The sequence below is a fragment of the Nestor notabilis genome, unplaced genomic scaffold, assembly GCF_000696875.1.
Source record: "Nestor notabilis isolate BGI_N333 unplaced genomic scaffold, ASM69687v1 scaffold309, whole genome shotgun sequence".
NCBI classification, from domain to species: domain Eukaryota; kingdom Metazoa; phylum Chordata; class Aves; order Psittaciformes; family Psittacidae; genus Nestor; species Nestor notabilis.
Genome location: NW_009943039.1, coordinates 16,868 through 38,633, shown reverse-complemented (window position 1 = coordinate 38,633; position 21,766 = coordinate 16,868). Strand labels below are relative to the sequence as shown.

At 37.4% G+C, this 21,766-nt stretch overlaps 1 protein-coding gene across 1 annotated transcript in view; it reads right to left on the bottom strand.

Moving 5' to 3' along the window:
- Positions 1–283: 283 nt before the first annotated feature.
- The window catches only part of LOC104411292 (cytosolic beta-glucosidase-like), a gene marked incomplete at its 3' end in the record, with an annotated part of 38,284 nt that continues 16,801 nt past the window's right edge, over positions 284–21,766 (bottom strand). The window contains 10 exon segments of the mRNA XM_010021678.1: positions 284–404; positions 1,060–1,139; positions 1,205–1,310; positions 1,312–1,393; positions 1,578–1,681; positions 1,683–1,725; positions 1,727–1,784; positions 6,719–6,946; positions 11,363–11,435; positions 12,396–12,507. Of these exon segments, the coding sequence (XP_010019980.1) occupies positions 284–404; positions 1,060–1,139; positions 1,205–1,310; positions 1,312–1,393; positions 1,578–1,681; positions 1,683–1,725; positions 1,727–1,784; positions 6,719–6,946; positions 11,363–11,435; positions 12,396–12,507 (1,007 nt within the window).

Here is a 21,766-nt window from a genome sequence, read left to right as displayed (position 1 = left end):
GCTTTGCTTGATGAAGAACTATGGCCCTACAAAACTGAGTTTAAAAATAATGTACTTATGGAGCACCTTTTCATCTGTTTGTACTCCAAATGGGGGAGCAGAATTAAGACTGGTTGCTTTCCTTTCAGCTAAACATGTTTGGAGGTTTTTTAATCACATCCCTTCACTCCGATTTACATGAGTTTTAGCTTCAAGAATCATTGGTCATTGCCAAATGCAAATAAGCACAAAGTAAAATTATATTAAGTCTGCACAATTGATCTTTCATCATCTTAAATGGTACCTTTTAAAATTTCCTGTAAAATCAGCCTGAAATACTCCCATAGTTGACTGCCATCAAGTAGTGCAGGGTCACTTTGGGAAAACCCATTCTCAGTGATATAAATTATAGGGTTATTATATGTATCCTAGAACAAGAGAGCAGAACTTTTATTCATAACAGATGTAAGAAAGCCCATAAAATCAGATGCATTACCCTCTCTCTTTTCTAAGCTACAAACTAAAACTAGTTTTCATCAAATTGCACTGACCCTATTAACTTAATTTTCCATGAGCTGACCTTTTATGACTAACAATGGAAAAGCAAAACTGTGCAAATATCCATGAAGACAGTGAAATGACTTATTTTAATGAGAAGACTAAAATATCTTTCCTGCATTAGCATCTGCTTATTGTCACTGCTCCTTAACCCCTTGGTACTGGCAGTCACTGCACGTCCCATTGCCAGGAGCAGCTGCATGCCAGGAAAACCTTACTGTTGGCATCAGAAAGATCATTTCTGGAGTTCAAAAGATGATATAACACTGGTGTGTCATTTCAAACTGTAAAATAGCTATCAAGTACACAGGCAATAGGAAAACACTAAGGTTTCTACTTTTTCTATCCAGCATGCAAAAACCAAATTAAGAATCCCATGGTGACTTGTTTATTTATATCTTGTACAATGTCTTATGCCATCCAGATGGGCTCCTCAAAAACCCCAAATCACCAATATTACACACTGGCTTCTTAGATCTCTTCACTGGCCAGCTAAGAGTGGTAAAATGGTCCTGTGAGCCACTCCTTGATGTAACACAGAAGCCAGTGCAAACCCCGTGGTACAACAGGCAACCATAAACTCCCATTTGCAACAGGCCACATTCAGCTTCACAGTCCATTGAAACACTTAGCCTCTTGTCTGCATTTTCTTGATCTTAAGTTTAACAGGTCAGAGCATGTAAGTCAGCAGTACCCATGATGACATTTTTTTCCTCTTTAGTGAATTCTGGAAGCCTTGTTGATAAGTAACCCTGCTTTGAATGCACTGCAGAAAATATCAGACTTCATGATGGCTAGATATTCATCATCAGTAAATATTGTCCTGAAAAAAACATCTAAGGTAAAGGGTAAAAAGCTAAAGTTGTTTTTTGATGTGCTACAGAGGTTCTACCAATCTCAGATCAGAGCTATAGACACAAGCCACTTTTCTTTTGTCCAAATGTCTTTCGCAATCGTGTCAGGCTTTAGCATGAGCTTTTAGCACATTATAAACTGCCTTGTAAGCTCTGGTACCAATACTGGGGCTATACCATTTTCACAGCCACATAACATAAGGCTCATTAATAGTGATCACTCAGTCTCCAAATGTTCTGAAGCAATACTTTGCATGAATATCAAAGGTCTGAATGATCTTTTCAGATTCCCCAGCCATCTTCATCTTCTAAGGACTGAGGTAAGCCAAAGTGACACAGGGAGCAGGATGCCATTTCCCAAGTTATTATTGATTTTGCTGTAATAATTGACTCCTGAAAATATTAAAAGAAACAAAAAGGGTTAACTTAAAAACTTGATTACATTTTAACACATGAAGAAACCTCGCTGCACATTTTCTCTGTTATGAGATGCAAATATTTTCTCTCAACTGCAAGCTGACTACTGTTATAAGACTCCAGAGTTGGCAAAAATGCTCAGCACACAAAATCTTCCAACCAGGCACATAAAATGAAATGGGGATGCAAATTTTCAAAATAGATCAGTGGACAGCAACTCCCCAGGGGAAACATAATTCTGATGGGTGCTGGTCACATGAAAATATAATCCTTTCATTTAAATGCCTGAATGGCAGCCTGACTGCATGTGTAAGATGCAAGCGTGTTGGAAAAATCCTGACACTTGAGAGCCTTATAGATAGATTGTTCTAATGAAAGCATTTATCTCCTTAAGAACTGTGTCTTTTAGAAAGTTTAGTGCCACACTCAGCAAGGTGACTAAGCTGACCTGTTGTTATTTGAACTTGGTTGGCTGGGTGAGCTGTTTACTCTAGACTGTTCCATTCTCCACCACTGTCTGTGCCAGTGTCAAGACAAAGAAGATGCTGTCAATGCATTCAATATTTTGCGTTGTGTGAATTCAACAGTCCCCTCATTAGATCTATATGATATTTAAGGCTTTTCATTGGGCTTTACTAGGTTTTAGGTAGAGTTTAGGGCACTGGTATCTTTACCCACCAACTTTAATGCCTTGGCATTCTTTTATCCAAGAAACCACCTCTCTTCCTTTTAGACTGCCACTGCTGCAGACTGCTCAGTCCCTTTAACTGCAAGAAGGAATTAGCTCACCTCTAAAAACTCATGACTTCCTACCTTTCTTGTTCCTTCTTGATAAGACAGACATCAACTTTAATTTCCTGGATGTGTTGTTAAAGCTGGCCAGCATTGGGGATGTATTTCTAGAGGCTTAAAAGCAGTTCACCTTCTGTTCAGATTTAGCAGTGGCTGACATGAATGTGTTTCCTAAAGGACTATTTTTATGCTACTGAGAAGTCACTGTAAGTTTAAATACCAGGATACCTTAAGATCTCCAATAGGCATTTTTAATTTTGCTTGCATCCAAACAAAACTACGTTGCTTTTAGGCCTTCTAAAAACAACAGATACTGCAAAACACATCGTAAGCTCTGGTTCAAAGAGTATCAATTAGCTTGCTCTTTTACTTGAACTATCTGGTTTACTGCTGCAATTGGAAAAGGCCAACAGTGGCCTTGAATTATTATTTCTTAGGCTAAGAGGTTCCAGCCAGAAATAGGTCCCCATCATCCTGGTGGAATATAGAAATCAGTCACCCTTTGCTTCAAAGACTTGGGCTAAATACATTAAAGTGTGGGCACATATCTATTAAGGTACAGGTGTGTACAAAATATCTATCCCAAGGCCTTAACGTATTGAAACCCAGAACGAGAAAGGTCTAAGAAACTTAAAAACAGCAGAAAGGAGGAGGAGTGTTACTAAGCTGCAAAGCTTAACAGAATGTATACTTAGGAGGTTATGGATGGTTTAGATTATTATTCTTAAAAGTTTCTGAACCAGAGATTTTGTTTAATCCAAAGCAGGAAACCTGTTCATTAATAAATATGTCTGTACTATATTGTACTGTACATTCCCTGGTATTCTCAGGTTCAGGTTACTGTGTACATATATTTAAAAATGCCAGTACAGAACCCCTTACTATCTTCTTCTTAAAAGGACAGTATTAGACTTCAAATTAACCTAACTTCAACTGACTGATCATAGGGATTTCTATCAAATGTCTTTTTAAAGACAACATTTACTGCAGCAATCAATTATGAACCCCAGATTTATACCATGCCTTCTCCTAAACAAACAGGTGCACACACATCCTTTAGCACAGCAAGACTCAATAAGTTTGTTTACAAAGTAATTCACAATAAATCTCACTGATAATTTGCTCTTCCTTCCAAGTGCAGCACCAGAAAAACACATTAAATTCTGAGGAGATATGCTCCTGTGCCTTGAGAATGCACCCATGGAAAAGAGGAAGGAATATACCAGAATTCTAAATTTTGAAAAGCAAATTCTTGCAATTTGCAAGAGAACGAATATGGTTTGTAAATGTTACTTTTGAACTGGGACCTTAGACTTCAGTGGGACTGGGTGTGTGTTAACTCTGCAGTTGAGACTACAGGGTTTACTCCATAAGGTTAAACTGGGAACAAAGAAATGCTTTGCTGGTACAAAATCCTGTTCTACCATATTGAGAGTAATGCTGTGTAGAAGACACTAGCATTTCTCATTCCAATTTTCAGATTACAAATTACTCAGTACAATTTATAACATTTAAGTGCAACCAGTTATCATCCATTTTTTAAATCTCAATTAAACACCAATACTGGAAAAGATTTATGTTTTGTGTTAGGAAATGAAAAGAAATAGAACTGCACCCCTGAAAAATGTAAATGTCAAGTGAAATTTTCAGATATCCTCATACCTTCCAGAGTAGCCTGGTTTAGTTTCTATGGCTGTATCTGTGGGTCAGCTGGAAGCAGAAATACAGAAGAAAATGTTCTTCTGAGAAAGTGTGTATATAAGGGTTTTGTGCAAACACCTTAAAATTTGAGGATTACAGACATTAAGGAGCATTTTGTCACTGGAAAGTGAAGGATTGTTCTTTTCTCTTTTCTGTCATCTTCTCTCCCCACCCTGATTCCCTACCTTTGTGCTGGTGAGGCAGAACAACAAACTCTCCCAGACTCAATGCCCCCACTTCTACTATTTTTGTCTCCCTCCACACTGACTCCCCTCGTGTCTAGCAGTTAACTTACTCTGCTCAGGGTATCTTCTAGGGTAAAAATAATCAGAAAAAAATACTTTAAAAACAAACTTGGTGCAAGTTTGAACATAAACCCTGACACCTCTTAGGAACAATACACCTACAACATCACTACTTTAAAAGACTTTACCTTCACTGGGTTAGAAACAGAATGGTTTTAAAGGTTTTCAAATGTCCTACGTCTTGGGTGTGAAATTGGTAGTGAATCACTTGGTGGGAATGATTTTATTTGAAAGGACATTGCTTTAGCTTTCTAATTCTTCACATGCTCTTTGTAAAAATGTTTATATGGGAGATGATGGCCTTTCCATGCTATGCAGTTACAATTGCTTCAACAGATCACTGCACAAGAGAAGTGAACTCCTTCCTAATGAAAGCTGGCCTACTTGGGTTCTACCAATGCCCTTTCGTTAAATGTAAAGTTCATAATATTAATCAGGCAACTGCTTGTACTGGGGTTCAAGTGAACATTTTCTGAAATTACAGCTGAGTTTTGTCAAAATGTTAGCTTTCCTTACCAAGCATGTTCAGAATGTCTGCTTGCTGTCTTCCACTCTGACATCTAAATAACAAAGCCTGTTCAGTAGGCAGCTCTGTGGGGTTGTACAGTGCCTGCAGCCCCAGCTGAAGGGATATCAGTATAGCAAAGAAACCACAAGGACTCAGCCAAATTTAAATTCAACGCACCACAGAAAGCATTCCAAGGGAAGGGCAAGCTGTGCCAGTAAAAGTGGGAAGCATTTTGTAAATTTTGGTGGCAAAGGAAAGGCTTCCATTCAAGCCTCTCCGGGATGCTGGCACTGCTTTTGCAGACATGCACTGCAGGGGGAAATGGCTGGTTGGTCTGTTTACGGCAGATTCATCAGCCCCCCTTTCTGAATTCTTGAAACAAACATTCCTCCACTCATTGGTGAAAACTGTAATCTGTAGGATACAGAGGACAGGCTGCTGCCTATTAAACAGTCAAACTCTATATGATCAAAATTCTACAGAAATATACTGCTTCTGATGGTATCTTCCTATCAAGATAGGATAACCTGAAGAGCATTTTCTAAGAAACCCTTTCCCTTTGTAGCCTTCCATCTTTGCAATCTTCAAACCAGCAGAAGAATTGCCAAGGCAGACACCGCCCCAGAAGTATAAAGATGCACACCTTCTCAGCAGAACTGAGATTCAGAAGAGTAGGAGGCAGAATTGAGATTCAGACTTCATCCAAACCTACTTTGCTTTTTTTCTCCTCAAATATTATCCTCTCAGCATACAAGAGACCTCAGCCAAGTACTTTGATTCTCACATCATTTTTGGTTCAGCCTCAGTTGCTTTTATTCTTCACAATTCTTTTTATTTCTTCTTTCTTCTATATCCGATGTTCTGCAGGCAAAGCTGCCATGTCTTATCTGCTCCTAGTGAATGATCTTAATCTTAAGTCCATACCTATGGAATTACAATAAAAAAATCAGAGGTGTAGGTAATTTTATGTCTGACTTCTAGTAATCTGACCATCCTGTTTATGTGCTGTATTCCTTTTCACTTTTACACTGTATGCTGAGACTGTGAAAACTCTTCTCTTCAGAGCAGGGACTGTCTTGTGTTTGTCACAGAACTAAGCACAGTTTCTAGCTGAATCTGAAGAATCCTCTCTAATTTGCTAAAGAATATATATGGGAAAAATACGTCCCTCTGAGTACAAAATAGTCAATGTGAAGTTCAGTACCTCGGAGTATACTGATAAACTATCTAAATTCATTTGCCAAATAAGATACTTGTCTCTTGTAAGCCATCCAAAAATACCCTCATGGCTAGGATCCCTGTAAGTATAAACATTCTGATGAAGCAAAACGATTTAGAGTTACAATTAAAAAAAATGGAGTAAGCAAAAAGATACATAGGAAACATAATACTAATCCTATCCCAAAAGATTGTGCTATCCAAGGGGATCTAGAATATTAATTAGTAAGTTGTTGCAAACCTATAAAAAATCATCCCATAATTACTCTGAAAAAAGTTGCAATTTCAAAGCTACACTGCAGAATAGCATACTGGATTAATTATGCCAGACTGCAGCAATAACCTTGAATTAAAGCTGCAACCTTCTATTTTTAAGAAACAATTGCCTTTCTGGTTGATGAAACCTGTCGTCCCATCAGGTAACAGACGTGACCAGGAAAGAGAAAAGCGATAATGAGTCAATCCAAGCTGTTTGATACATTTCAAATCTTTCTCCCACAGAGTGTAGCTGCCACAAGCTACATCGCCAGTCTGGTTCTTGCAAACTCGATCTCCTCCCTGATGGGTGAATGTGTCCCAGACATTAAGGTCCTTTCCATCTGCATTCCAGCCTTCTGCTTGAAAAACTAAACTTGGTCGTTACACTTTTGACATCAAAAGACGTATGTTAAATGTAAATATTTATCACAAAGTAGGCACAAATCCCCCAAAATCCTGTGAGTAAAATGAGCAGTATTCCCTCCTCACTCCTGGTATCATTAAAGCAACTAGGAGCTTTCAACCATTAGTATTTGTGTTAGGTTTTGCATTTATTCATTTTTTCACTTGCTGCTAATTATTTGAAAATCCTGTTTCAAAACGCATTCAGAGTTCTGACACTCTTCATACTTCCTCGGCCAAAAATCAGATGTTTGCAACTCTTGAGATATTACAGGTCTTCACAAAGGGCATTTTCTAATGCAGCTTCCATCCGTAAATGTAAAAGATCAGTCCATATCAAAGAAAGCCTTTAGGGTATGAGAAATACATCCACCAAATAGGTACTTACGGCTTTCTGGATGTCCTTTGAAAATCCTGACAGTCTGTTAAAAAGAAAGGAATGCCATTATGAGCCATGGCCCTAGGCATATACAAGCTGAATTAATAACGCAGCTCTGCAAAACTTCTGCATTTTACTTAGCCAAACATTCACAGAAATGAATTTTTGAATGCTCAAAAGCCCTGCACCATTTTCTTCACTTTCAGTGTTTGGTAAATTTTTTTTCAATTCCAAAATTGAGATAGATTACTTTTAAAATATTCAAAACACAGCTGTTGTTTGAGATTACACAGTACTAACATTACATAGTATTTAAACCAAATAAATGCACCTTTCTTCATGACAAGCTTCTTTGTCTTTCAGGAGCAATGTTGTAGCTGAGGCAAACATTTCATTTTTAATGTGGAGAACTCTGCAGACTTACACTCGTGCAAAATGTGATTGTATCATAAAATTCCAAATAACCCCAAAATGGCCAACCTCATTTACTAGCAAGATTTTTCAGAGCTTCAATGAATGCACAGTTCCAGGGTTACTCTTTAAAAACGAAAATGACATCATGTGTTAAAATCATGTATAAATTAAATATTAGTTGGGTTGTAAGATTAATAACTATATAATAGCTACATATCAATCCTCAATAAAAGTGTTTTAATAATCAATTAGTATCATAGAAATTAGAGATGGAGGAGAACTATTAGGAGGTCACTGAGTCCATCCCCTGCCAATACAAGATTGCTCCCTTAAGTATATTCAGTACTTAATACACATCTGTCTTATTAAATCTAAGTTTAATGCAAGGTTAAGCATATTGAAGACACTTAATTTACAGCATTACTAAAATCTGTAATATCACTTCTATAACCTAGCTTTTCAAAGATCATTGTCACATTTCATGTTCTTTACAGAATTTTATTGCAGTGCATGAACACTGATATATCTACATTTGGTTGGTCAATAAAGGAAACTCTTATATGGGACAACCTTCAATGTAGGTCAAATTTTAAATTGAGACAGTTTGAGTTTCCCTTAATCTCAGATTTTATCACAGATTTTGTACTCTGTCTGTATGATTTTCAGAAAAACACAGTACTAAAAGTTTTCTACATCCTGCTTTTGATTTCGAATTTGCTGGCTGAAATAAATAGTCATTTTAGAGGAGTGCAGGAAATAACAAATAACAGTAATTCTTTGGTGGTACCTAGAATTTAGAAGCCTTTAAAAACAGGCTTCCTGCACCATATCAATATGATATAGCTCTTTTTTCACTACAGTCAGAGTGAAGAGAAGCCAAAAGCTGCCATAATGGGCAGCTAACAGACCTTCATTTAAGAATCAGCAGTTAGAGCAGATGCGGAACAATTTCTTTTTTGTCTGCCTTTCCCCAGCAAAGGAGGTGGGAGGGAGGAGGAGAAACATTTGATTTTCAGCAGAGGTATGACAGTGCTACTCCAGTGGCCATTAGCCACTAAAAAGCCCTGACTGGGGCTGTAGCAACAAGCCCATTTTCAAGCACTCCTCATGCTGTTCGAAGAGTCTCTCTGTACAGTCTGGAGTATCTGAGCTAGCTAAATAACGTGTAGGAAACAATCTAGCCAAGGCAACAGAAAGCTTCACATACACTAACATATCCTGCTGAGACACAATTAGTCTGCACAGAGCTCTGCTCTGCTTCAATGAACCGAGCTTGCACCTCTAAGCTTGCTCTGAAACCTCCAGACTCTACAGCACTGCATAGTGTAGACATACCCTGAGTTTTAGTGAGCTTTGGAGCCAGGAAAGAACAGTGATGAGGAAGTGATTTTACATTTCAAGCACATAGGTGAGACTTAACTACCAACTCATCACATAAGACGTCACCAAGAGATTAATATGAATTAACATGAAACACAAGGCATGCTCCCTGTTCTCTGCATTATATAATGCATTCCATTATAACAATGGAACAAGATAGAATGTTTTTCCATGTAAGTGAAGCTAGTGAAACAGGAATATTACTGATCGGAGTATTTGAGTTTTCATGTACTTATCCAAGTTAGCCTTTCTTCTAATTCAGATGTGCTTTCACATTTTGGAGTAAAATTTTTCTGGCCTGGTCTCTGCCCAAAAGGTGACATTTTATTTGAATTAATACAGTTCAACTATTTGGCATATGAAAGAAGTGAAGAAAACCACTTTTACCATTGCGAGATTTTTTGCAACTTTTCCTTCTCTCTCTTAAAAAAAAAAAAAAAAAAAAAAATCGCAGAGTTGAGATTTAGCATAGAAATAGCCCTCAGTAAGAAGAAGTGCTTTTGAGTGTTCTGGTGCAAATTGATTTTGATTTGACTGAGTCATGAACCTTTGAAATCTGCACTTTGAGCATGCAGAGTACAATTGGTATGATTTTTTAGCACTTTGAAATATACAGAGTGGAGAAGGTTGTGCTGTGCATAAATACATAGCTGACAGTAAAAAATAAAGTACTCTGTCAGCCTTTGCCTCATCCACTGTGTATCTTGTGATATGTGCAGCAACTGAGTTTGGAGTCTACAAGAACTATTGCTTCAATCATGCTGCCTTTAGGTTGGAAGCTGCACAGCTCCAAAGCTTTCAGGAGGAGGAATTCCCTGTTGTGTTTCTTACTTCTGTGGGAAAAGGGTCATCTGAGTAGTGTCTAGACCACATTATAGATTATTTTTTTGTTTCTCCCACTCAGAAGCCTTAGGAAAGCTCATTAAAAATACATTAAGAGAACATTAAGGTTGCACATCTAGCCACTCAAAAGGCAGGAAATTATAATGTCATTCTATATGCACACACAATTCTCATTTTAAAAATTAGTTAGTAGAGCTATGTGCATTGCAGGACTCGAGTTAGAATCTGGCCCAGAATATTGATTCCCAGGAACAGTGAGCTTTCAGTCTATTAGGTGAAGCTAACTGAGCTCATTAAAAGGTACCAAGCATGGGCATGTACTATCACTTTCAGCAATAACCAAGAACTAAAGGCTACATCCTCACAGACAATTTTAGATCTACAACTCCCGTTTAGGTACTGAAATCAATGGAAGTTAAGTGCCTGCAAGCTGCAAGGTATAATATGATAAAATCAGATCTACATGTATTTTAAAGGTCTCTAAACACACATTTATGAAAGGATAAACTTTGGGGCGGGGGGAGGGGACTATGGCTGTAGGTGGCCCTGTATCTTATAGGTTTACATTCCTTAATCTGCCACATACTTTCATATCATGCTGGACAAATCACTTTATGAGCACATCCATTCAGTTGGGAACATGATACGTGTCCCTGGGGGAGGGCCTCCACAAGTCCAACTGTTAACCTCTCAGTTCATTGTTTTTCATATTCTTTGGAGCTGAATTCCTAACTGAGGATCCCTTACGATTATCGAGGTCTGATGAGATGGTTCTCTCATCCAGTTTTGGAATAGACAATAATAATCTACTTAAGTTAGCTGTAGAGAAAGGAAATCCTCAAGAACTAATTGGAAAATTACTTGTATCTGTTTTCACAACTGTTAACCTCTCAGTTCATTGTTTTTCATATTCTTTGGAGCTGAATTCCTAACTGAGGATCCCTTACGATTATCGAGGTCTGATGAGATGGTTCTCTCATCCAGTTTTGGAATAGACAATAATAATCTACTTAAGTTAGCTGTAGAGAAAGGAAATCCTCAAGAACTAATTGGAAAATTACTTGTATCTGTTTTCACACACACACACCCCCCCCCCCCCCCCCCCCCCCCCCGCCATTCTCAATAGCTGGTGAAAGGTTTCTCCTCCATTTCCATTACCTAACCATATTTCTGAGATTTGAAACATCTTTTACCCTCTTCTTACTACTCAGGCCAGAAGTGTTTAAACAGAAGTGCCACATGGATTTGCACCAGATGTAGCATCTACATAACAAGGCAAGCACACTCCTTTCTGGATCCTGACTTCTCATTCACTTAAAACTTCCTTAACACTTTGGCAGCTAAAAATTTACACCTTCAATATGATATGCTGTTGTAGCTGCCCCCCAAGCAAATCCAGCTGGAAAAGCAATATCCTCTGGCACCAGCTCCAGAGGACAGGTGAATACACAGCATTATGCGACACTATGGAGATGTGGGATTCATTTGCAGACAACAGTTTCCGGCTTGATCACTCTTCTACTTGTTACAAGCAGATTCTGTACTGAAGACAAAAATAAACCCTGTGCAGCTTCACACACTGAAGGGCAAGCCATGCACTTTGCATATCTCAAGATTAAAGCAGAGGTGTTCAGTCAGCTAAGAGTGAAACTGGAAAAGGCAGCAGTGGAAAAGCCTAGCGTGGTCACAGTAAAAGGGCTCCACCTAGTATGAAGCATTAGTACACAGGACAGATCCCTGTTCCCCTTCACTTTCCTCCCATCTCCCACCTCCCAGACAAAAAACTTTTTGGATGACCTACTCAACATAAATCCTTAGCCACCAGGCAAAAATTCATTTCCACCTCTTCTACTACGCTTCAAAAACCAGCAGCGCCTCTTCTTTTCTGGCATCAGATAGCTATTTTTTTCTCTCCCAACACCAAAACAACTTGCCTGCAGTAGATGAGAAAGGATGTTCTGAACATTACATGTTTAGCAGTTGAAACCAATAAGTAAGATTTGTACGAGCATACAGACAGAACAGCAATCTTTCTTCTTTAAAATGCCATGGATGTTCATTTTTTCTAAGGCAGCAACGACAACCTTATAGCATGTGTGCCAGAATCAGCATCTGCAAAACAGCCCTCAGGTCTCTTCCTCTACCTTCTGTCAATGCTGTTACTACTCTCCTGTCAGCAGGCTGGGAAGAGAGCAGCAGCAGGAGGACGAGTCAAGGTACAGTTGTAGCAAGTGGGGTGGGCTGCAAGTAGTTTACTGTCCCTTCCCAAAAAAATGTAATACCTGGCACACTAGGTGGCACCACTGCAATTCTTTTGTGGACTTACAGGAGTTTCTTCCCCATTTATTACAATACTATAACCACACTGCTTTTGCAAAGGACAGTACCTGCACATATTGGACTGCTAGGCAGTAATTTATGACCACTACTATTTTTTCTTCTTCTTTGCTCTTCTTGCACCTTTTTGATTTTGCAGTGTCTCTGGGTAAGGACCTACCCCTGCAAAGCATTATACACATATATGATATTTTCTTTGATAACAAAAATAAGACAAACCTTAACAAAAATAGACAAGCCACTAGCTCAGTTAATGCACATGCTTTAGCCAGAAATACACACAATGAAAGAGTCAGCTTCTTAGGCGAAAAAAAAAATTACAATCCTTTGTAGAGATGCAGAGAAGCTGATTTAATTCCACAGTGCACATTGCAGAACCAGACAGTGCAGATGCAATGCAAAATAAATCAGGCTTTCACAGCAGGCATGCATTTCCTCAAGTGTCTTTCAAATGAAAGGTAAAAGCCCCTTGAATACAAAGGATCAAAGGGGAGGGGGAAATGAGGCACAACATACCAACTTGTTCCCAAAACACATGCTGACATATGTTCTAGGCAAACATACATATCCCTTTCGTGTTTTATACAGATGACCAAAAATTGATGCCTTGAACTAGTTAGTATTCTCTGGTTGAAGTAGCATCCTCAGGCTTTCGTTTGCAAGAAGGTAAACACTGGGCAGTTAACAGTAAAACTCATCAGGGACAGCTGAAATCATGATTAATAGGTATTAATGAACCAGAGTAATAATGCATATTTTTTACATCATTAAATGTTATTGGTAGGTACCTTCGAAAATGTAAGTAAGTCACATTAAATCTTTTCCCAGAAAATCATACAATTTGACTTCACAAGAGATATAATAAGTATGTGACTCAATAATGGGGGAGAGGGGCAGACAGGAGATAGTAGCAATAAAAACCCAATAAAAAGTTTTATAAAATGCTTAACCATAAAAACAAGGCTAAAAAGTGTCACTGCTGATTCCCTAGCAGGAATCAACAGAGCCAGAGATGGGGTTTAGGAGACACTGAGTGGGAGGAAAATATTCCATAAGCAATCTGGGGAAGAGTGAACAAAATTTGCCTCAGAGGTTAAGGCAGATTCACAGTAATGAGATAGCAGGCTATGCCAGATAAGTAGGTAGATACCAAAAGATGCAGAGCTTAAAAATTCAGAAAAGCTGCGTTTACAGCAACTAATCTCAAACTGTCCTGGCAACACGATTTCTGGATTTGTGACCCCGCTTCTGGTTGTATTTCTGGACTCACGAACCCACTCCTTGTTGCAGGAGCTGGACTTGGCAATTACATTTCCATTAGACATGATAGACCCTGGGATGCACTCACCTTCTTACTCTGGTAATTTTCACTACATCTAACAACCTTAACTCAACCTAAATTTCAGTATTTCACTGTGTCATTGTTTTGTTCAAGACATATAAATACAAAACTGTAAAAGCTCTCAGCTCTATCTTGAGGCAGATTTTTTCCAGACTAGGTTTTAGGTTTTTACATTTGCACTGACATGGACTATATGTAACTAAATCAGCTCAAGCTGAGTATTCCTAGGAATAAATCAAGCAGTTCCTGGATATCCGAATGTATTTGGACAAAGATATTTGTCAATAAGTCAATAAAGACCAAGAGTAATTGGCACAGATGCTAATGGTTTAAATCCTAACTTTATAAAATGCTAGATATTACATTAAGGTGAAGGATGAACAGGCTTTGGCATTGACCCCTTAAGTCATGTGGGATTAATTATTATCAGAGTCATTATATCTTGTCAAAATGAGATTTTCCTGACTGATGTTTCCTAATGACATATTATAAATATGTTTAATAGTATTTACTAGGGAATTTAGAAATTAAACTTTGAAGGAGTTTTGAAAATTAAAATCTCTTTCCTGACATTTTACAGTGTGCAGGAACAGAAGGATGTAGCTGCTTTGGAAGCATGACTGTATGTCTCTGAAACAACCAAAGATAGAAGTTCACATATTCTGTGAGTTGTCTTTGTAATAGCTACTCATAAATTTAGCTTCTTTCCCTGGCAATATAATGGAACAGCTATTGAGAAAACAAATTTACTAAAACACATTGAAGTCTGCCAGACAAACTTGATTTTTTAATAGTAATACAAAATTAATGAATAAAGAGCAGAAGCTATACTGTCACATGTCTGAATTTTGGCAGTACAGTTTTCTGCAGGATATTTTAGCACTGAGCTTAAGATGTTCTCAATTAAGTTATGGAGACAGTTTCCACCTTACATTGTGGCTGCAGTAGAGGGCTTCTAACTTTGATCCTCTAAATGAGCATTAATTAGAAGCCTCTGCTGGATTGTTGATTAGCTTTCCTTCTCCTATCTCAAATGTGTCAAAATTCTGCTCCCAAATTTAAATCAAATTGGAAATGAACTATCATGTTGACTGAAATGAAGGGTGATGACAAACAATGAAAGGTAATGATAAACAACTTTGAAGGGAGGTATTTAGTGCAGTACACAAAGATTAGTATTACTTCTGATCTCATTTAATAGCTTCAATAATGAGCTAGAAGAGGGAGTAAATGGTACATTAATGAAATCTGCAGATCTATTAAACTAGGAGGAGCTGAGCACACTGCTGAAAATGGAGAAATAATACAAGGGGTCACGGGAAGATTAGAAACACAGGCAGAATATTGCAATGAGATTCAGTTTAGAAAACAGAAGAATATTTGGGCAAAAAAATCAACAGATGGTAACAGGTAAAAATCTGGAGAGCTGTCATGCTGGAAGAGATTTAAAATTAAGAACATCGCGAAAACTAGGCAAGAATCTGTAACTGAGCAGCAGAGAAAAACAGTGAAATTTGGGCAAAACTATTAAAAAATAAGCAAAGAAGTAATGACTCATCTCAAGCATCTCCACAACCATCAGCTTTTTCTGCATTTAGTCTGGGCACTGGAAAAACAGACTATCAGTCAGATGGTTAGAAATTCTGCAGCTATGGAATTTTTTCCTTGCAGAAAACTTAAAAGTAACCCATCCATTCAACAGAGTGTTGTCCTTCATGAGGTGAATGGCAGAACAGTGAGCCAATGGCTAAAAAACCATAGAAGAGCATGAGACTGAAGAAATAAAATATTCTCCTACTGCTTCTGGTAATTGCATCATGAAGCTTGAATTTTTTTGTATTGCTGAGGAAACTGCTGATGTAATGCCAGCTGCTATGAGCTTTCCAGTACCAGATATATGTGCACAATATCTTGGAGAGCTAAAGATAGTTGTGACCAAGTTAATTCCAGTTGAAGAGCTCACGCAAATTAATCTTGCTGGGAGTAACTACATAAGCTACGGTGGAATGCCAAACTAGTGTTACAGCACTCCCTGTACCAGACACAGTTTTGGCAATTCTGAATGGCACAGCATTCGGATGTATGGTATGTATGTAAAGTGATATTCCAAGTTGGTCATCAGTCTTCAAAAGACCTTGGTAGCTCTTGACTGCTGAAGGCATTGTCCTTTATTGCTGAGTGCTTCCATACAGTTTTTTAAGTGGGCTTGGATGCTCAGGAGTTTGTCACTGTCACTATGTTGTGACCCAACACTAAGTGTGCAGATAGCAGGGCACTGATCCACAGCTTTAAATTTGCACACTTCAGTAGAAAACCTGGCAAAAGCCCTTTCATGTAAAACCATGTTCTATTCATTTATATCTCAGCATGTCCTGCCATTCCTCGTGTCTGGATTGGTCATCTTCTAGCTGAACAAGCTTAAAGGCAATGAGCCATCATGCAAAAATGTCAGGATAAAAAAGAAAAAAAAGAGGATATATATATGAAAACCAATGTAAAAATTACCAGAAGCAGAGACAGACCCTTGGTCCCTTGTGAATGTGACTTGTTTGCTGAGACAGCAGCCCTCCTCTGATGTTTCACAGAGACCTGCTTATGTTTTCCAGAAATTGAGAGTTTCAAGACATTTGTAGAGCTACCAACAGGCAAACTTGCTTGGTACGATTATGCCAGGAAAATATCTGCTGTACTTAATCAGATCGGCTGAGACTGGTTAGAATGACACATCTGAATGATTTTAAACTAAACGTGTTAATATTTTTAAAATAGAAGGCAAAGAAATCTTATGTGTGTGTGAAAGCAGTGTAGTTTCCCTATTTATGTCACAAATCTACAGGCCATTTCACTACACAGCAAAATTTTCAAAATCATGTATACATTTTGCTGCACATACCAAGTTCTGCTTAAAAACAGTATATCCCTTTTTTTAACAGTATGTACACTTCAAAATCCTAGCACCTTATCCAAGAGTTATCTCCCTCTGGACACCACTTAAGTGTCCATATGAATACGAATCTAGAGATCAGATTTGACTCTTTTGAAAATGTGGGCCCAGTATCTCTTTGTTCCAATGCTTCTGAAACTTCTCCCTTGTTAACAGCCAAACCATATTTACCCTTAGAAACATGTCACATCACTCAGATTTTATTCCTGGGAGATCACATACATGATGTCTGTATTATTCTCCCACTCTAACACAACTTACATATTTCCTAGTACAGCTTTTGCTTGCTTTTGACCCCATATGCATCAACAAGAAGAAGTCAAAGCAGGGGAGAACTTGAAGAGACTGCAGCTCCAATCAGCTCACCAGCCAGTGCCAACCGAGTTTGACAGAAAACTACAATTTGAGAGAATACATGGCTGAATAAATGGATAGACTGATATTGGTTTTGCAACTGACAGCCTGAAAAGTAGGTACAACTCTAATATTAGGCACCAGAGAATATACTCAGAGGAGACACGTTGAAGTTGAGGATATATGGGAAATGCTTCAAGCAAGATGCATAAGACCACACACAAAAGCAAAAATCAAAATCCACAGATAAACTTGGTTTTAAAACTGAATGACCATAGATGCATTTTTCTGTTTTTCAATTCTATGCAGGTTTTCTCACCAAAACACTAATAACCTAGAAAAAATCTTAACACTTTTTACTGTTTTTTCCTTTCAAGGCTTTTTTATGTATTTTAACACACACATAGAATAAACTAGGAAAGGATTCTACTTAGACCAATTTTATTCTTTGGATATATCGACTAAACAAAATTATTTTGTCATTTATTATATGTATTAAGTCCTGCAAAGTCCCACAGTTTGTTTTCAGAATTAGCTAGAAATAGTGCAACTAGTTTTTACAGCAGTGAAACTGTATCTTTCTTTTCTTAGAGAAATGTTGTTTCTAATGTCATTGACTATGACTAATGACACTGACTATGACTTTAGCAAATGTGCTTGAAAAGCTTCTTCCACCAGTCAGGATTAAGAAATCTCATTATATTAGTGTATTTACATAAAATTCACTTCCCAATATCAGCAATATGGAACTATCTGCTATTAAGCAGCAGCATACTATGAGAGACTGTAGTTGATACTACTTTTCAAAATATTTGTGCTATGCCATTATGCTGTAAATATTTTTCCTTTTGCAAGAAATACTATCCATTGTACTCTTCATTTTTACCCTGCAAAATATTAGTGAACACTACTGCTTGCACCTGGAAAGGGAGATAAGTAGTACAGCAGTACTTTAATTTGACAAAGTAATCCAGATACCTATTTGAAATTCAGTAAATACAAGTTATTTTTCGAACAACTTGTGCTTTATATATATATTATTTTTGCTCTTCCAAACAGTCTTACAGACGTGCAGTGAAAGATTATGTTATTCTGGGAATTTCACAAAACACGTACCTGACCCTGAAGCTAGATTAATAGAATCAAAAGGAAAAAAATCAATATAACTGTTTAACATAGCTCTCTTATGCTTTATTTAAACACATAAATAATAATAAAAAAAAAAGATTAAAGGATACAGTACATATAATGGTGCAGCACCAACCTTTTTATCATCACAGAGGTTGCCTACTTAACAAATACATGAATACAGTATCTCATTCAATTTAAGCTCTTTAGATCTTTCCTCCTGTTTTAGCTCGGCACAAAGAAAACTGAACAGTTGTATAGTACAGATGAAATCATAAACACTTTTCCCTTTCTGATGAAATACTAGAGAATTTTATAAGTACACAACAAAAAAGTGGAGTTTGTGAGTAAGCAAGCCTACTTTTGGATCCAGGTCCTTTGTATCTCTCTCTCTCTTAATTGCCTCTTTCAAACTAAACTGCTGAATACATCTCGTAATGGTTGTTGTATTAAAGCTTTTGGCTGCTGACTGATCAATATCCAGTAGGAGGCAATAGTTAAAGCTGCAAGGATGTGGAGGTTGGGTGAACATACATACCAAGCTCTTCGAAAGGTTTCTGGTTCCTTACATTCCCATGGAGGCCTGTAGAAAAATAGTGGGTGTTTATGTAATGAAAAGACTACATCATGATCTATGACACAGACTGGGATGGGGAACACAAGGGCAACCTTTTATTTTTTAGTCTTTGAAAAGTAGATTTTGTGAATTATCATTATCTTAGCAGAATACATATAGCAGCTTGTTAAATGTATTTAAAAAATGTCCACTAGTGGTGCTGCTACCCACATCACTTACTTTCCTCTGAGTCTCAGCCAAGGCAAGAAGTTGTAGTAATAGAAAGCTGTTACCTTTTATGTGGACTGTTACTACAGATTGTCATTGGTTTCAGTTCTTTGTTTCCTTGCCAAAGACTGAGTAATTTTTATGTTGAGTTCCAAGTTCTGCAACAGAGTGTGCTCTACTGATTATCTATTATTTTTATACTCTGCTTCTAGCCTGCATTCCTGATCTTAACATCTGGGGTTTTTTTAAATACAACCTTTGGCAACTTAGGAAAATAGGAGGGAAAGTTTTGTTTGGCCTCTGAACTCTAGCATGGATCCTGCTCAATCGCTGTAGGAACAGCTTGATCCAGTTAATGCAAAGAAGCCGAGAGGGGCTGAAGTGTCATTCTCAAAGTGGACTGAATCTTTGGCAGATTACACAACGAAACTCTTAACAAGTTCTCCACTGACCTTATGTAAAGTGTATTTCTTCCAATGCTTATATTGGGTCCAAACTTTAATGAATCTTAACAGACAGGAAAAGAGAGGTATGCTGATGAGGATGTGTTATTGGTGTCCCAATTTTGATTCACTCCTTCAGTATCTGGAGATGCTAAAGCTATCTTGTTTTCTTCCTGCAAAAAAATTTCATGTTTCAGACACCTTTGATCCATACTGTAGCAAATTTGAGACCAAAAAGAAAAAGGCAGTTAGACTCATGGTCCACAGCAATGAGGAACAGACGTGTTAGCTGAAATATTTGTGGGAGTCTGGTTCTTAGTTTGCCTGAGTCAGGTTGGAACGTGCAGTTACTACCAGATGAGTATCTCAAGCAGCACATATTAGCTATCCTGCACTGAACTCATAAATTCATCACCTTTTTTTTTTGCCATTCTGACTATCTTATTGATAAAAAATGCATATGATGCACAATGCTGCATTCTGACAAAATATTTGGTTCTAATAGAACTGTTATTTTTCCACAGTAAAAATTAATTTTAAACAGTTATAATAATCTCTGGCTTTAAAACCTCATGTTTTCTTCTCTGAAAATGCATTAGTGTGGAATTCCTCAGAGTGCAGTGGAAAAATGCAAATTCTATCACGTTTCCAACACATAGAAAACAAAATTCCCATTTTTGACTCTTCATGGACACAGCCTCTATGAACAAAATCAACACAAGCTTTCCATTTAAGTCACTGGAAGCTGGATCAGGTCTTACCTTTCACCAGAATAAACCATTTAATAAACCTGAATAAAAGGAAAGAAAATACAACACTTGAATGGTACCCAAATTTCTTCCTCCAACAAAATGTCTTATTTTTATGTAACTGTAACTGGTATTTTAGAAGCTATTTTCTTGGTCCTCTTTCAATATGGCTGAACTTCCACTATGGCAATGGAAATTACAAGATGGTTAGGGATTTTTTAATTTCACTGTCCCTCTACCTCTCCCAGTCAAGAGTTGGCAACTCCTCACTTATATATGCTATATATAAGACTTCTAAGGGTGTTCTAAAGACTGCAGGTTCTGTATTTCTCCTGCAGTTACAGCACAGACTCTTGGATTGATGCCTAGAACAGACCCAAGATATGTATCTCTCAGCATGCTCTCTCATGTGCTATTGGTTATAAAGCTTGCAATTGTTATACTGCTGGATTAGTGCCTTAAGCATACCTTTGCCATTAAAGGGCAAGGTTTAAATGAAACAAAACCTTTGTTCTCCTATGAAAGTCCAATGAGAATGTCAGCATGACAAAGCAAGCTGGGAATGTTTTCTTCAGAGATGATCTTGTAATTAGTACAACTTTTGTTTCTGGCAATACGCGGTTATTTTGTGTGGAATTCTTTACAGCCATTAATTTGTCTAGGCTTAATTTATTCTCTCACCTATTTAAAATAAGGTGATATTAACTCTTTGGAAAAGAAACATTTTTTTTTCCCTTGAATGCACTGAGTTTTCCCATGAGAAGTCTTCACAGATGGAACAATGGAAAGACAACACAATAAGTAGGAAATAACACTGTCAAAAGACAAAGAATCCTTAAAAAATCAACCAATTGTTTCCTGCTACAATACTGTAAGCATGCCAGTGCAAAAAGATTCCAATGCTGTTGTGCACAGATCTTTCTCTGTTGCTGAAAATACACTACACAAGAGAACAGAGTCCCTAGAGAAAAGAGAAATGATTTCTCAAAAGCCATACAAAAGATCAGTATCAGGATTAGGAAAACATTTAGATCTTTCATCAGGCAAATGTACTTTTCAGGAGACAATACCCATCTGAACCTTCCCACATCTGCTGCAGAATTATCTGTCACTGAGCACATTTCTGAAGAGTTAGGAAAATATGCGGACAGATATTTACTTTACAATATACAGTTATCAAAATGGAAATCTAAAAATTCTTTGTCAGCTTTAATTGTTTTTTATATTTATGTACATAATGAAAATAAATTTACAGTGCTGCTTTTTTCTGGAAAGCATGTCTGTATAAATGAAATGAGTATGAAACTTCGCATATTCCTTCAAAAACTGACATTAACAGAGCTTTATAACTCAAATGTTAAAATACCAGAAAGAAGACATGAAAATCAAAATCATGTATCCCAGCTCTGCTTTTCTATGCCATAACACTGCTGAGTGGATGCTGAAATGTACCTTTTTATCCATAACTTTGCAATAGTAAGTTTCCTGTACTAAATTTACTGTGTATTTTAAAAGTTTTAAAGTTGAATGATTGCCTATTAAAGTCAATACTATGGAATCTCAGCTTCTGTGGAGAAGGAAATCTCAAAGGCTTGTGTTCAGTACACAATCAATTCAAACATGAACACTGTAATGCCATTAGAGATTACCTTTTTATCATTCAAATTTCTCCTGTAA